Below are 11,445 nucleotides of genomic sequence, written 5' to 3' on the forward strand. Positions count from 1 at the left end.
CAGCTTAAAGTGAGGTTTCCATCCAGGTGTGCGTTTGTTGTACGTGTCAGTCAGAAGAAGCTCCGCCCGTCTCTCACGTCAGGAGGGAGTGTTTGGGGAACACGTCGTCCACCAGAGCCGCCACCGTGATGCACAGCTTCACCAGGCCTTTCTCCTCCAGGATGTGGTGAGGAAGACACAGCTTGTCCTGGGAGGCCAGAGGCAGAGGGATGGAGGACAAAAGAGGAGTATAGGTGTAGAGGCAGAGAAGAGACACAAAAGGATTTAGACTCAAAAAGCAACACAAATTCTGGCAAAAACATGGACGAACTAAACTTTTCTACTGAGTTTGGCACATACCGGGGTGTACACTGATGCATAATGGCTCCAGGAGATAGCCATAGCCCACACTCTGAGTCTAACACTGCCAAAGAGCTACTCCTGCATACTTTTATATACTAAATGTATGTATTATATACTAGATTACTGCCGCTTTTGTGTTTATTTACAGGAAAAATAACACTACTATTAAGTATGATTAAGTTTTATATTTAGGTCACGTGACAGCCCGGAGGTCATTTTGTCCCACGACAAATAATCTGAAAATGTTGAAATGTTTAAACTTAAAGTTGGTGCACAGCTCTGGAGATTAATATAAGTAATTTAATTTTATTTGACATGCCTGTGTGCCCAAAGGTAAAGAAATGAATACATCTGTCCACCAGAACCTCTAAAGTTCACTAATTAACATGTTACATCTTGTTTGTAACGTGTAGTTACGCCTCCATCTCAAACAATGACTCCGTCGAACAGACAAAACCCCTAAACTGCATTTATTACCTCAGTCTTTAACAGTCAAATATCATACAGTCATAAAAATAACCCTCATACAGGAAATCCATTCACATCAGCACAAAGTAAGAAAAGAAGCAAAAAAAAACTAACAAACAGCAGCAACTGCCATAATTAATTCACAGAATATGAAATATAATAACATAAAGTAATAATATATTCAGTGTATGATAAATAAAAGGCGTTTCCTGTTTGTGTAGCATCAAAGGTTGAAGTACCAGTGAAGACGTCTGCATTCATTCAGTTTCTGTGAATTAATCTCAGCCAATCAACGGCTCACATGGAAATAATCGGTTTTCTATTAAGTTGCAGTGTCGGCGCAACAGTTTTTAATTCCTCTAAACATTACAAACAGGGTGATAATCTACTCCTCCACGTATCAAACCCTCCAAGATACACTGCTTAATAAGATTAATATATATGTGTAACTTCATGAACTCATCTAGTGTCTAAAGCCCTTCAAATGTTTCCACAAACAGTCACATTGCATATCAGGATACAGAGGAGGTGTAAATTCAGAAAGCAGGACAAAGATAAAGAAATAGATAAATGAAAGTTCACATTTCTCTTAAGTTTCAAAACATCAAACTGAAATATTGTGTTTAAATAACAATTCACATTCAAATTAAGACCCCAAATAAACAGCTAACTGATCTAAATAATCATTAATTAATATAATATGGCTTCCGTTTGCTCCTCAACACTTTATAATCACAACTTAGAAAAGACCATGTACTCTTTGTGTTGCTCTATACTTGTGAGCCACCGAACCATTCAGGAATCATGTGCTTATTCTGCAGTCCAGCTACTCTGAAACACGGGAACAACTAGGAAAGTTCAAGGCATCGTCCCTCAGATACTCATTTTAAATGTGCAGGAGGATCCTCTTCTACTCAAAAGGTAAACAAGTGTTCTATTTGGCGGCCATATTGGAGGTCTTCGTCTCTTCTACAGCGGGTTCTGTAGTCTCAGAATAATTTGGTTGTTTTATTTCTGCTCTGAAGACGGCTGATCCACCGGTCATCTTCAGCTTGTGAGAGCTATATCGGTGCATTATTGTGGCTGAGTAGTGCTACCAAACATCTGGCTAACTAGCAGATGTTCGGTTGGCTCAGCAGCTACATCACGAAACGTCCTTAAACACTTATTCTGAGAGAACTTTGCTGTGCTTTCTGGTCCGACTGGTGACATGTTGTAAAATGTTACTGTACTATGAAGCTATAGTAAACAAACATTATTGTTTTATTGTAAGATTTTTACAAATTGCAAATGAAGGCAATTCATGTTTGCTGATCTTTATAGATGCAGAATGTGGTTTTTACTTGAATAAACGGTGCATGTAAACATAGCCACTGTCCCCATAATCTTATGTAAAATCAGTTTATAAGACCATTTATTTTCATTTAGAGAATAGCTACATGACTCAACAGCCGGGTGCTGTATCTGTGTATATATTACGAGTGTCCCCGATTCGACGGTCAGGTCTTTCCTGTAGTCCACTGATTGTCGAATCATTTCACATTTATTATTCCCTTCTGTTTTCAAAAATTGTTAAAACAACATTATTGGCCGAGATGTGTGTGACTATCGCGTAGCCGTTGTTTCAGAATAATCAACAGGTCTGTTGATTGTGTGTGTGTGTGTGTGTGTGTGTGTGTGTGTGTGTGTGTGTGTGTGTGTGTGTGTGTGTGTGTGTGTGTGTGTGTGTGTGTGTGTGTACTGACACGGAGCAGACATCAATGGAGACACCATTTATTATCCGGCTTGCTTTTGGTGGATGTTAATAGAACTTTTAGTCCTAATTCCATTTTCCACATTTTAGCAATCCACAAACAGAAGTGAAGGGAGTCAACGGGAGAGCGAGACGCAAAGCGCATACAGCTGACGGCTGTTTCTAGCGAATCCTTCATAAATCCAAAATATTTCTAGCGCTCTGTAGCGGTTTGTTCTCATGCGAGTGATCTGATAAATGTAGGAATGTTGAGTCAGGCTTCTTAGATCGAATCGTCGAATTATCGACTATTCAGAGTCATCTCTAATGTGTGTATGCATATATACAGTATATGTGTATATATATATATATATATATATATATGCATACATACACACATACGGCCACGACCATTTGTCCACTAGACCTCCATGGTGGTGCCAAGTGGCTGCTGGGAGATGTGGGTCCACCACACTACGCACAGTATTTATCTATAAATACATAACCGATCTGAACATGACCAGTGAATTTATTTTGTCACGAAAGAGAGGTCAATACTGGCCCAATCTTTCATTTTGTTATTCTTCTTCCAACATGGTGTTTATATCCCGAATGGATGAGATAAAGAGTTTTCATGGCTTTTCAACATATCTCTGCTGTACAGTATGTTGTAGGGACATCAGTGACTTTAAGTAACCTGCTGGTCCACATGTCCGGCCTCTGTTAGAAGTTGCCGGTCAAATTATTGCAAAGACACAAAAAATGTAAAACAAGTAAAACAAAATCAAAGGAGCAGTAGCTGACGCTGCATTCGTATCACATGGGATGAAAAGATGATAAACCTTTTATTAATCCCGCATGGGATAATTCAAATGTTCTACCAGTCAGAGACCAGCAATGAGCAACTAGAGTCTGGTGGAGCTCTGACCGTCACTAGAAACACTTTAATGGGTACCTGTGCTGTAGCTCGGCTGGTATAGCCAGGATGTAAAGAGTACAGCACATTATCGGCACTGTCATGTTTACTAATACTTCATATCATCAATCCATCAACCGGAGGTCTTCCAACCTAAGTACAGAGCCACAATTCTCACAAAGTAACAAAACAAATGCTGCTCAAAACCTATAAACAATAATATTAAGTTGTAGTTTACAACTTCACAGATAGAATCACCTCTCTGCATCTCATTGTGACATTTAAAATGGAATCATTCTCCACGCCTTCACAAATCAGCTTTTTTCTGACTGCAATAGTCATTCCACTCACAAACATTTCAAAACAAACAGCTTTTGCTCGTTTGAGCCAGATGTTTTGAGGGAAAGTACTTTTTTTGGGTGTAGAAGCTGTATAATAATATAATGCTCACATTAATGAACACTTCCAGATAAAGTTGATTTATGTCTAGTTTATTTCGGAGCGTGATGTTTCCCACGTGACATGAATGCAGCAAAAATTAAATAAAACCAAGGAGTCGTAGCCTGGGCAGAAAAGGGGGCGGGCGCTGGCAGGTGACTGACAGGAGGCTGTTGTCGCGGTTACGTTAGCTCGCTCCAACTATAGGCCACGAACAGCAGAACTAGACAGAGGACGTGAAGCAGGCTCGAGCCAATAAGGTCCCAGATTTGCCAGGCGGGAGGCGGGGTTTGAGTGGTAACAGAAACCAATGAGGGAGTCTCTGACACCCCGGAGGAGGCGGGGTTTGGAGTTGAGATTGCCGCTTCCTGTTTCCTGTTTGGAGAGGTTGAATCCAAGGCAACCAGCGTCTGAACTGTGGCGCAAACTGGCTGCAGGCGGCACTGGGTGATGTCATAGGGCGAACAGAGGGAAGACTAGCGCCCCCGTTAGGAAGATGGAGAAAAATAAATGTAGGGAAGGGAAGGAGGGGGGGGGAAGGGCAGAAGGTGGGAATGAAAGGAACGAAAGGATATTAAGGGAGGAGGAAAAAGAGAGAGCAAGGGAATGAGAAAGAGGTGGAAACAAGGGAATAAGAGATGAAGGAGATGAGGAAAAAAAATATAGAAAGGGAAGGAGGGAGGGAAAGGGGCAGAATGTGGGAATGAAACAAGGTTGGAGGGAAGAAAGGAAACAAGGGAGGAGGAACGGGAAAGAACCAGGGAATGAGAAAGAGGAGGAAACAAGGGAATAAGAGATGAGGAAAAGAAAGTGGAAAAAAAGAGGAAATGAAGATGGAACAAAGATGGGAGGAGGAAACAAGTGGAGGAGTAAGATGTAAGAAGGTAGGAGGTAAAGAAAAGTTTAAATAAAAGTTACAGCAAGAGAGAGGAGGTGAAATGTTTACAAACAAATGAAGGGTGAGGAGAAAGGATGGAGGAGATTAGAGGTGAAGAAGAACCAGAAGATGTAAAAAATGTAAAGATGATGGAGAGAAGGAAACCATAGAGAAGGAAGCAATTAAGGGAGCAAAGAAGGAAAAAGAGAAGAAAGAGGACAGGTAAGAGAGAGACCACAAAGTTCAGAGGAAAAAAGTTATGTTAAAAACAAAGTATGCGACAAAGAGGAGGGAGGAGGAGGGGGAGGAAGAGGAGGAGGAGGACGTGGTGCGATCCAGCCGGAAAGTAAAAAAGAGAAAGAAAAGGCAGGAGGTTAACACAGAGGTCAGAGGTCACAGAGTGAGAGCTGGTGGGGGGAGCAGGCAGGGGTCACCATGACAAAGAGCAGGGATGCTTACTGAGAGGATGGAGAGCAGGTTTTAACCTCCTCTCTCGCCCAGTAAGCAGACCACGATGAGGAGTGGGTAGAGCCAGTGCAGCAGGCCAGCACAGAAGCTATTATTAGCACGTTAGCACAGCAGCTATCATTGACACGTTAGCTCGGAGAAGCTCTTAGCAGGTCAGCTAGTTTGCAAACGTCCACACAGAGGCAGCAGACAGTCAGCAAGCAGCAGCAGCAGAGATGGAGGTCAAAGGTCAACGAGTCTGTTCAGATCAACAGCTCAGAAAAAGGAATAAATGTTTAAAATAATCCTTCTTTCTCCGACCGAGACTAATCTTTAGTAAATGTGAAGACAAAACAACTAAACAAAGGTAATAAATTAATATGGTTTTAAAGATGAAACAAAAATACAAACAAATATAATTCAATAATCACATTTAAAGCGACAAAACAAACAAACGATCCTGACTGAAATACTTTCGTGGAGTTTTAAGTCCCAATAATGTGGTAAAAAATGTCAACCATTCCATCACAACATTATATTAATATATTTATGGCCACGACGGCCAGCAGTCAGCATAATTAAAAAGTCCGTTCTTTACCAATAAAACTATTTTCTCTCTTTAACTGGCGTCCCGTTGGCTGTAACACTAACAGCCACTGTACCCGTAAATTATGTACTTTTATATTTTAAATACACTGTATACACTGTACTTTATATTCCGTCACCTTCAACCACCTAATGCATATAAAGCTACTTACATGAATCATCCTGTATTTATTCCAGCACCATTGCACTGCTGTATTACCGTTTATAAATAGATTGTGTTGTTGTTGTTTTTATATATAGAAACACCTTTTTATTTATATATTCTGTAAATAAATTGATGCCACCTCCCTGCTCACTCAACAGGAAATACTTCACTGTAAAGAAGCTGGAAGATTGTTGTTTTAACTGCGACTAAAATAAACACACACTGTACTTCTATTACCCATGATGCACCTGTATGTATATTTAGAGCACTTTTTCCATCGACTCCTACTGTTGCAGATTTAACGGAATAGTTTGACATGTCTGTATGCTAAATATGATGCTAAATAGTTTAGCTTAGCATAAAGAATGGAAACGGGGGTAAAAGCTAGCCTGACACTTTGGTGTAGAGAAGACATATTGTGTTAATCAGTGAGCTTTAGAGGCGCAGGTGGACCTGCTAGCTGTTTCCCCTCGTTTCCAGTCTTTATGCTAAGCTAGGGCAAAAACTTAAATACTGGCTGCTGGCTCTAACTTTGTATTTAGCAGACAACTCTCGGCCAGAAAGCGATTGAGTTAATTTCCCTAATCCTAACCATAACCACTGAGCAAAAAAAATCAGCTTTTTCCAAATTAGGGACACAGCTTTTGTCCCCACTGGCACAAGCCGTTCCCAATTTACTGGTCTTTAGTCTGAAATGTGTCCCTGAAGGTATCCTAAACCAGACCCCCCCCCCCCCCCCCCCCACACACACACACACACACACACACACCCCCACCCACCCACCCACCCACCCACCCACACACCCACACACACACACACACACACACACACACACACACACACACACACACACACACACACACACACACACACACACACACACACACTGCAAACCCACAGCAGCTGTTTGAAACCGATGCTGCTGTTTTGATCGACTGCTGTCATGATGGAGTAAGCTGGAAGCCACAGGCAGCAATGACAGCAATGATGATTCAGCGTTAAAGGTCGACATCAACAACCGCATTTAAAAAGCGATGAGAACAACAAAGGAGGCAGATAGGAACATTAAACCAGTCATGGGAGAACGCTGAGTGGTTCTCATGTTTTAGATTAGAGAGAGGAACATCATTTAGGTATTAGAAGACATTTACTAAATTGTTTCATTCAGAAGTTCTCAAATTCATTTCTATTATTAAAATTAATTTTACATTAAGTCTTCTGATCAGGTGACCAAAACGTCTGCTGTTAAAAACATGGGATCATCAGCCTTCCTCCCAGATCTGGTTTACAGTTTAGTGTCGTCATCAGTGTCCTGCAATAATCCTCAATTTTAGTTTCCCCCTCACTTGCCAACATAAATCACAACATAATATAGCTGCATCGTAATTACTACTATTACTACTTGTTCCCCCTCAGACCCAGACAATGTTCAAGAGACTGATGTATATTTGATCAATAATCAATCAACTGAAGCCAAAACATGTTGATGACGAAGTGCAACTGTTGGATTACGGGGATGTTTCTCTGATGAACTGGGGGTGTTTTCAGGTCTGCGGTTGCTGGATCAAATCCCAGGACTGTTTTCAGCCCAGTTTGGTTATAAATGATAACTAGTTATGCAACAACTTTCCACTGATCAATAAACTGGACAATAAACCACAAACTGGGTTCAGACCAGTTGATTCATCAGTTATAAACTCTGCCGCTCCAGCGCATCAATCCTCTACAACAGAGGCTTTCAAAGGCCGACTGCAAACTACACTAACTAACTTCCTGTTGTTTCTAGAACCTTCATGCACTTGTCTCATTCATCCCCATCAAACTGTCCTAATTATTTTTTGGAAAAGCTGAAACTGTTGTAGTGACTGTGTGGTCAACACCGACTCCAATAACTCCATCAAACACGTTTTAGTAGAAGATCAATCTGAGATGAGCAGCGACTTGAAAACGACCCCCAGTTCAGAGAGGCGGCGTACTGTAGTCGGTGTAGTTATTGTATAAATGTCTTACCTCTGACAGACCAATCTTTCTGCAGGCGTCCAGGAAGTTCTCCACATTTCTCCGACACTTGGCCATGCTGAGTTTGGGCTGGAGACACATTTAGGTAAAAGTTTAAGTCAGAAAGGAAAGGAAAAAAAACAGAAGATCTGTAATATTTGATGCTCTTAGGTTCCGGAGTATCATGAATATTCAGGACTTAAGACGCACCACTGCAGGCGAGGGGACGTGGATGCTGCCGACAGAGCGCGGGCGAATGTGATTGGCCAGATGGCAGAGCACGACGCCGTCCATCAGAGACGATCCGAGGTCTTCAGGGAGGACAACCTTCAGTCTGCTCTCGATGCTCTGAAGGAGGAAAAAAACAATACAAGGAGGTAGGTGAGGGGTTAAAAACCTAAAAAGGACCGCTGGGTCACTCCTAGTTATCATCAATGAATGTTGTTCATTGCTTTGTGTAACAGGACATGCACTGATGCACATTTGTGACTTTGCCACAAAGCAGTTCTTCATGTGTGCATTGCATTGTGGGGCGGTGTCCATTAATAGCTCATATTATGTGTTTAATAGTCTGAATACTGACATTGAGTGTACTTAGTAGTAGTATAGTAGTAGTAGTCAGTGGAGGAGAATAACCAAGCACTGTACTTAAGTACAATTTTACAGTGAGGAGAATGTGTCTCACGTCTCGCAGTATCTCCGTGAGCTCCAGCTCCTCTCGCAGCTGATCCATCTTTCTTCTCATGGTGAACTGAGGATCAACAGACTCCAGACTCTTGTGGCTCCGCAGGAACACTGAAACAAACACAAGAGGAAGAAGACGTTAGACGGACACAGCAGCAACGAAGGACACATTTACACAGCAGCACGGCCATCTCTGAAAACATACAACACGGATCGGCCGGGAACAGATCTCTGACTTCTGGAGGAGGAAAAAAAAAGGTTTAAATCAGCAAAGAGACGCTCAAATTACAGCTTTAAACCTTTAGAACCACACATGCAATTAACAACTATAAAAGTTATTACATTTATTTTGTCGGATGAACACCAAGCTAAATGTAACGCCGTCTAATACAACCGCTCTGCCATAAAGTCTCCTTCATGAACGTTATGTTGATTCTACTGTGTGATGATTATGAAGGATGCTATTGAACTGTACTGCATTATACAGAGAGGTGTCTTTATTGCTGAGCCGACCTTTATTGATATAAAATGAGTGAGAAGAGCTTCGGTTGCATAAGCAGTGGACAGTAAGTGACTTCCTGTGCATCCACATCTGCACTCAGTGACACAGAAAAAGCCTTTCTGCCATAAAAGATGTAGGAAGCTTACGTAAGCGCAACATTCACATGCACTCATGCAGCTCAGTGCACTTTCAGCTCCGGCTTTGTCACAGGAGCGGTCATGTGGAGGGAGTTCATCTCTCTATGAGAGAACAGCCTGCAGAGCATCACACTGGAAACTGACTGACTGACCATACGTTGAAATAACCTTTGTGTGGAGACATTTTTCTTTGATTATAGCATCTGTCAAATGATTCTGATGGCAGAAGTTTCTGTTCATAGATAAACCTGATGCTTGATGCTCCTAAAACTCACCTGGTGGTGGATGATGTCTCCGTACATTACATTAGTAAAAAGTACAAACACACACAGTAAAAATGCTCAACTACAAGTAAAAGTATCCTCAGCAAAATGCATTTAAAGTCGGCTTTACGAAACATAATATTTTACTGATGCTCAGCTCAGTGTGGTGGAGTATTAAGTACAATATTCTCCTCTAAAGGGAAGTGGAAGTATAAGTAAAGTACAAGTACCTTACAGTATACAGTATACAAAGGCACTTAATTATTTTCCAGTTTCACAAAATCTTGGATAGAGAATGCACATAAAATGAACTTATAATAACAGTGAGCTTTTGAGGTGCTGGCTGGTGGATTTTGTTATCTCTGGACTGACTCAGGCTGGCTGTTTCCCACCAGTCTTTGTGCTAAAGCTAAGCTAACCAGCTGCTGGCTTGTTCCGGGATGAAAGTGGTATCAATCTGAAAACAAACTCTCAAGAGAGAAAGTGAATTTCCCAAAATATCGAAAAAGATTGTTTTTTGCTTGTAAAAGTAATACGGTAAGAATCTGAACAAGGATTAGTACGTAGCATCAGATTAAGTGACATATAAATGAAAACCAGGCTCAGAGAGAGGAGTGTGTAGGAGTGTGAGAAATATGCATGGCCTCTTCACACAGAACCAACACACACACACACACACACACACACACACACACACACACACACACACACACACACACACACACACACACACACACACACACACACACACACACACACACACACACACACACACACACACACACACGTCCTATGTTCTACACATTAATCTACCTTTTACAGCCAAATGCAGCTGAACACAGCTTGTAACTGTGTAGTTCCACTGAGTGACCACCAGGAGGAGCTACAGGCTGTTTCCTCCAGCTTCATCTCTTGTTGTTAAGAGCAGAAGACATGAAGTCTGCAGGATTTTAATGTGTTTTTAACACTGCGAGTCTGCTCGGCTAACAGTCCTCACAGCCCTGTAGCTGAACTAAGCACTTAACTAAGCTACAGACGTCTTAAACCATAACAATGTACACTCTGGAAATGATCTAAAGCCAGCAAAAATTTCAATATTTCCTCAAGAAAAAAAGGTTTTTAACCTCATTCATTAATTCATAAATCTTAATGTCCTTCTAGTTATTATTAATCAACAACGTAAAATGGTCTTGAGATCTGTGAACCTCTTGAACATTAGAACACAGAATATAGAGCTAGTGTTTGCTTGACTCAGATAATCCTGAGTGACTCGTCTCTCTGTGTGTGTGTGTGTGTGTGTGTGTGTGTGTGTGTGTGTGTGTGTGTGTGTGTGTGTGTGTGTGTGTGTGTGTGTGTGTGTGTGTGTGTGTGTGTGTGTGGGGGGGGGGGGGGGGGGGAGATAGTGAAGGGCAAATAGTTTTATCTCTCTAGTTTTATCTCAGGTCAAGTCATTTTACAAGCTGCTGAATTCCTCTTCCTCCTCCTCTTCACATTTTCTTACTCCTCCCCGCTCTAAATGTCTCTCTCTGCCAGCACAACAGTTTGCGGCTGCAGCATCTTGTTTCTGTGTCTCCTCCTCTGACGGGTTATTAAAAGATTTTTGGAGGATATTTTTAAAACGCTGCATGAAGGCGTGCGGGTCTTTCTGTTGTCTATTTCAGTGTTGTAATTATTCCTAGCTCGCTAAAATGTAGGAACCTGCTTCTTTTTACAAGATCAGTCAAGAGAGTAAAACAAAAAGACACGTCCTCCCTCTGGTCTGGCGTTGATCATCCTGCAGTTTGTTTAAGAGAAACTGCACACAGGCAAATAATCTTTCTCGTGCTTCTAACTAGTGGTGACATGTGGTGTGGATGTTCTTTCCACACATTCACAGGACACCACAGTGCA

At 41.6% G+C, this 11,445-nt stretch overlaps 1 protein-coding gene across 1 annotated transcript in view; it reads right to left on the reverse strand.

Annotated features, from left to right (window-relative positions):
• Positions 1–4,078: 4,078 nt before the first annotated feature.
• lrch1 (leucine-rich repeats and calponin homology (CH) domain containing 1) overlaps positions 4,079–11,445 on the reverse strand; it is a gene marked incomplete at its 3' end in the record, with an annotated part of 57,611 nt that continues 50,244 nt past the window's right edge. The window contains exons 17-20 of the mRNA XM_079169603.1: positions 8,655–8,764; positions 8,180–8,317; positions 7,982–8,059; positions 4,079–4,372 (exon numbers count right to left, since the gene is read on the reverse strand). Of these exons, the coding sequence (XP_079025729.1) occupies positions 4,079–4,372; positions 7,982–8,059; positions 8,180–8,317; positions 8,655–8,764 (620 nt within the window). The remainder of the gene's footprint in view (positions 4,373–7,981; positions 8,060–8,179; positions 8,318–8,654; positions 8,765–11,445) is intronic.

The sequence above is a fragment of the Pholis gunnellus genome (assembly GCF_910591455.1).
Source record: "Pholis gunnellus genome assembly, chromosome: 12".
Classification (NCBI taxonomy): Eukaryota; Metazoa; Chordata; class Actinopteri; order Perciformes; family Pholidae; genus Pholis; species Pholis gunnellus.